We start from the raw sequence: 5,861 nt of genomic DNA, 5'->3' as shown, positions 1-5,861 counted from the left end.
TCGGGTCAGAGGCCGCAAAGGCACGACTCGGTCCAATGCTGCGGCGGCAGTTGTCTCCCAAGCCGCCGCCTGATTTTCCGCCGAGTCGTGGACCAGATCCTCCGGATGTGCCATTGTTACTCATTTACTGTAAATTTGTTTCTGGCCATATTGACTGAAGATAATTATGATAAATATTTGTTCTAATATTGTTTTCCACACCAAAATGCAAGATACTTCTTGGTAAGAAAATTCTCTCCTCCCATTCCATTTGTTTACTCTAAGCAAGCAAGCTTATTAGCTCACATTACTTGATATACCAGAGCAGGGGTCTTCAAACTTGGCCCTTTTATGACTTGTGGACTTCAAGTCCCAGAATTCCTCAGCCAGCGTCTGGGAGTTGAAGTCCACAAGTCATAAAAGGGCCAAGTTTGAAGACCCCTGTACCAGAGTGATATAGAGGTTAAGATGTTAGCCTAAGAATGCAGATAGTCAACTTCAAGTCCATCCTCAGCTATAGCAGCTCACTAGGTGAATTTGGACCAGTCACTTAGACCAAACTATCTCAAAGGGCAAAAGATGGAGGCCGGAGTTCTATGTACACTGTTTTCAACTCTGAAGGAAAGGTGTACCTAACAAATACAAATAAAAAGCAAATGCAATCTTTAAACCATTCAGGAAGCAATGTTTTAATGTACTATAGAGCAAACATCGTGTAGTGGTTAAGGTACCAGCTAAAAACTGAGAGACTGCGAGTTCTAGTTCTGACTTAGGCACAGAGCTAGCTCGATGATTTTGGGCAGTGGGCTCTCTCTCAGTCCTAGGAAGAGCAAACCAAAATCCTGCAGGGGCTAGTTGTCAGAAGTCAACCAAAAAATGCAAATCAGGATCCTTCGTTTATCCCTCTCTTCATAGACCAATATTGCTAAACTAGGAATAGAACTAGCTTGGCTCCAATTGAAATCACAACTGAAGATATAGGCCAGAAATTTCAATTAGGTGTAATAGTAAACCAACTCAGGTTGCTTAGTTTCTTTTGCTATCAGGAGTGCGAGGCTGCATGCATACTCTGCCATAATACAGCAGGAACCAGTATTGTGAAGGACTCTTCCTTATGTGATGCAATGTTTGTTATTTGAAAAGGAACAGAAAAGGGAGATAATTACTAAGGTGATTATCTTTAACACAGAATGCATAGCTGGTCTGCACCTGGACCAAAAGACATTTTTTATTTCATGTACACCTCTAGACTGGAATATACAATCAGTTTTACTTCTTAGTTAATGTTTTATTTTAAATGCATCCTTTAGCAAATAAAAGAATGAGAGTAAAAACAATAAAATCTGTCTCTCATTTACTATTTATGGGGGGAAAAAAGAATTGCATACCCAATTGTTAGGCCCACAGTCGTAAGGGCATAAAATGATCCAAAATACTTGAGAAACTCCCGTGTGCCGGCAATTTGCATGGCCATCTGTCTCTCACGCATTTGATTTTGCATCAGAAGTTGCCTTTCTAGCTGAATGTAAAAAAGAAAAAAAAGATTTTACTGATATATTTCAGTAACACAGAATAACAATGTCTTCAGCCTTTATATATTTGGTACCTATTTTCATAATTTCAGGATAAAGAATTATTATCTTAGAATACTTGTTGAAATTTAAAAGATCATACGCTTTTTCAAATTACTGCATAAATATTTGCCTTTTATGTATTTTGGATGACTTAGAAAAATGAGGTTTTCCCATTAACTTCTGACAAAAGAGACAGGAAAATTGTTCAAGCTCTTAATATTATGACAATCTGTTTATCACAGAGGTAGGCAACCTTGGCTCTGTTATGACTCGTGGACTTCAACTCCCAGAATTCCTGAGCCAGCAGGAATTTATTTAAAATATTTATTTAAAAATATTTACAGAACTATCGGCAAATTTGATGATATTTGTTCCAGTGAAAAATATGTTTAGTATAGCACTTAAAACCAGCCTTGATTCATTAGTCATTGATTCACCATGTGTAATTGGTTATCTCTTAATTTATGAATCAGTAAAAATTCCCATTCAAAATTACCAGGGTCACCATCTAATGTCAAAAAAGGTTAACAGCTAGGTGTCAAGTCAATGTAATTACTGCTACAAAGTTCAAATACCCCAATGCAGGAAATGATTAAGTACATAGTTATAGTCTTTGACTTATGACCTGTTACTTAACAACTGTTCAAAAGTTACAATGGATCCTGAAAAAGTAATTTGCAACCCAGATTCAAAGTTCTGATAGCTGCTCCTTCCCCATCGTCACGGGACTGCATTTTGGGTACACTCATCTCACAGTCACATGATCAAAATTTAGAATGTTTTTACTAAAAACTGGCATTTATTCATGATTTCCAGCAAAAAAAAAGGCCCATAGCAAAGAATGGCTTCTCTTAATGACCACTGTAATTGCTTAACAACCCCTGCAAAGAAGGTCATAAAACTGGGTGAGGTCATGTGATGACCTACTTAACAGCCATCATGATTTACAACCATAATTATGCATTCATTCAATTACGGTTGTTAAGTCAAGGACTATCTGTATCTCTATTATATTATCAATCTGTTTTATTTCCTGCATCATAATCCAAATGAGACTTTAGTATGTCACCACGCTGGATCTCAAAACAGTTTCAAATCAGTGCTTTAGCATGCCATGATAGGTTATCATGCTGTACCCTGCTGTTACAGTTTATTAGATATATATGAATGCTCTGGAACTCTCTTAAAGCAACAAATTCTAGATACATGATAAAGTGCTACAGGGCACGGCCTTGAAAGTCTCACTCCCTGTCTGTTTTTTCTTTTTCTTCTCTTCCTCACCCCACTGTGGAGTTAAGGAGCTATATACTTATCTATGAAACCTGGCAGAAAAACAATACTGGAATAAATTTGTTGATCCTGTCGTCAGTGCCCATTCTGTCTCTGTTGGATCTGTCTTATTGTCAAGTGGCGAAGTCCTGATTAAGTGATGATCTCACTTGTTATAAGCAAGGTGACTGGCTTCTCTGACTTTTTGCAGTCCCTTTTTATCATATCATCAGCCAGCACAGAAAAAAAAATCAAATCACTAAGCAGATATGGAGAGTCTGGCTTCAGAACTCACTTTGTCTGCCCTTCCTCCCCACAGTGTAAAACAGTGTAAAATAACAATAATAATAGATACCAGGAGAGCCTATCATTAGGCACCTGAAGGCACCAAGACAGCAATAGATCTAGTAAAGATGTAGACAAATTTTGCCATGCTGTGCAACCATTTAACTCCTCTAAAGCCAAACAAGAGCTGCTGAACAACTATCTCTCTTACCTGGGGATGGGGGTGACTGAAAGTGGCAACAAGAGAGAAATTGGCAAAGAAGCCACACAAAGCCCAGTTCAATATCCCTCATTGTTTTTCAGGACACTATAATGAGGGAAAGCTGTGCATTTATGTAAAGATATAAGCGGAGAAGTCCATTAAAATAAATCATCAATGCAATTTTCTCTGCGTTTTGGGAATCCTAAATAAAACAATGAGGAGATAGGTAAAGAGTGTGAAAGGAATGCAAGAAACAAAAAGCTAGTGGGAAATGGAAATAATGTGAGAAAAATGGGCTCAGTGGAAGCTGGCTAATGGCCAGAGAAAAGGGGCACATCCATGCTTACAAACACTTCTGAATACAAATAGTCCTTGACTTACAACAGTTCATTTAGTGACCGTTCAAAGTTACAATGGCACTGTAAAGAAGTGACTTATGACTTTTTCACACTTACGACCATTGCAGCATTCCCATGGTGACAATCTAAATTCAGACGCTTGGCAACTGACCCATATTTATGATGGTTGCAGTGCCCCAGGGGTCATTTGATCCCCTTTTGTGACCGTCTGACAAGCAAAGTCAATGGGGAATCTAGATTCATTTAATAACCGTGTTACACAGACAACTAAGGTTGAGGATCTTTTGTTGACAGAAAAATTTATTGATTTCAATGTAACTGCCCAGGTAAGTAGACACTGTATTCTAACATTTGTTACCTATGGGTAACAATTTTACATGAGGACATGTGCAGCTTGCTACCCACAATATAAATCATACATTTGTCTTCTAAATAGAACAATATAATATGAATCTCCATTACATAAAAAAAATAACTGGAACTCAATGAGACGTACTTATGAATAGATGATATAGGATTCAGCCTTCCTCTGTGAGAGAGATGGGTAGGTATTAAATATGATAAAATAAATAAAAATGTGTTCTAGTAGCTGTCAATTTGGTATACTTTTATTACCAAGTGAAATATAGCAACTATCTCCCCCTTGGACTTGGACAAAATGAACTTACATGGGCACCTTATTTTATTTTATTTTATTTTTATTTATTTATTTATGGCCTTACTCTAAAAAGAAATCTATTTTTTTTTAAATGTTAGAGAAGATCATACTGTATTTCTAAAATCTTTACATTGTTACAAAGTTCTGTAATGCAAAAACCTACCTGAAGTCGTGAATTCATAAGCATGAATTCCTGCTGATTCTTTAGGTTTTCATTGACAGATTTTGAAAAGATGAATCCCATTTTGATCTATAAGGAGGGAATTCATTGTAACCGTCATTAACAATCTCCCAAACACTTTACACATAATAACGCTATCATATATCTTGAAGAAACCAGAAAATGTGGGTGGACAGTTTTGCTGTGCCTTTAACGATGGTTGCCAACAATAGGCTGAATTTGTAGGAGGGCTGTCAGATCTGAGCTGCAAAAATCCCAGGCCATACAAAGGAATCAAAAACCTACCCAAAACTATAAACTCGGTTCTTCTATCTTAGTGGCGGTGGAGGCATCTGCAGCCCAGCTATGGTTACTCCTACTTCCTGCATACGAAATCATAAATCGCTGTTTACAAACCACAATTGCCGAGAAGGGGGATAGGAGTCCTCGTCCAGAGAATCAGCCTCCGAGCTGCAGTTCGCAAGTCAGACACCCAAACTCACGCGGGCGACGCACGTGCCGCCCACTCTGAGCATCCCAGCCTTCTTGAAGGCCGGGGAATGATGGGAGTTGTAGTCCCAGAGTCTACCGACGCCCAGTCACTGCAAACCACCGCGCATACATCACTGCTCTGCCAAGCCCCAATCGTGCACAAAACGGCGAAGAGAGACCGTGCTTCCCAACCCCTCTCCGTTCTTGGTTTTTCCTTAGCCCGGGGATGTCCAACCCTGACAATTTTAAGGCTCGTGGACTTCAATTCCCAGAAATCCCCAGCCAGCCATGCTGACTGGGCAATTCTGGGAGCTGAAGTCCATAGGTCTTAAAGTTGCCAAGGTTGGACACCCTGCCTTGAGTCCAAACTTTCTCATATTTTACCTTTCCAGGTGATCTTCGCTCACTCAGAATCTCGGCTAGTTGGTTGGCCTAGAATGCAAAGCACTTCCGGGCGCAATTCGCCCAGCGCGGCTGACGAACAGATTGACCGGAGTTTGTTATGGGCGTTAAAAACAGCGAAGGCATTGGAAGCAGTTGTGGAAATCGCCAGCGAGGCAGGGAGGGAGGAAAAGTTCCAGCGCAGAGAGGATCCCGTGCTGTGGTATGCCACTTTTCAGTAACAACAACTAACGAGTGCAACTAACAACCACGGGGGGAAAAAACCATCCGTGTCGGGTTGATAGCTGCCATATGCATCCTCAGGGAGAGTCAGTTGGGGTAAAGATTCTCAGATCAGGCTGCAGACCTCCTCATTTTGCCTTGAGTTGGATTGTGTATGATTCATGCCCGCATCTGTTTGCTCCATAGCCGGCTGGGTGGTGATCAGATAATAAAACTGCATTTTTCTATACACCCTTCCTAAAAAAAAGCAAAGCTCGGT

At 39.8% G+C, this 5,861-nt stretch overlaps 1 protein-coding gene across 3 annotated transcripts in view; it reads right to left on the bottom strand.

Annotated features, from left to right (window-relative positions):
- The window catches only part of PLGRKT (plasminogen receptor with a C-terminal lysine), an 8,251-nt gene extending 2,710 nt beyond the window's left edge, over window positions 1-5,541 (bottom strand). The window contains exons 1-3 of one of the 3 annotated variants that reach the window (XM_015820631.1): window positions 5,363-5,541; window positions 4,490-4,576; window positions 1,368-1,498 (exon numbers count right to left, since the gene is read on the bottom strand). In XM_015820631.1, coding sequence (XP_015676117.1) covers window positions 1,368-1,498; window positions 4,490-4,570 — 212 coding nt within the window. In that variant the 5' untranslated portion in view covers window positions 4,571-4,576; window positions 5,363-5,541. Of the gene's footprint in view, window positions 1-1,367; window positions 1,499-4,489; window positions 4,577-4,792; window positions 5,041-5,362 lie in introns of those variants that run through there. The other 2 variants (XM_015820630.1, XM_015820629.1) reach the window with 2 other exon arrangements.
- Between the last annotated feature and the right edge of the window lie 320 nt (window positions 5,542-5,861).

Source organism: Protobothrops mucrosquamatus, unplaced genomic scaffold (assembly GCF_001527695.2).
Source record: "Protobothrops mucrosquamatus isolate PMUCROS unplaced genomic scaffold, P.Mucros_1.0 scaffold1151, whole genome shotgun sequence".
Classification (NCBI taxonomy): domain Eukaryota; kingdom Metazoa; phylum Chordata; class Lepidosauria; order Squamata; family Viperidae; genus Protobothrops; species Protobothrops mucrosquamatus.
The sequence above is the reverse complement of the archived record's forward strand: the minus strand, read 5'-3'. Positions and strand labels throughout refer to the sequence as shown.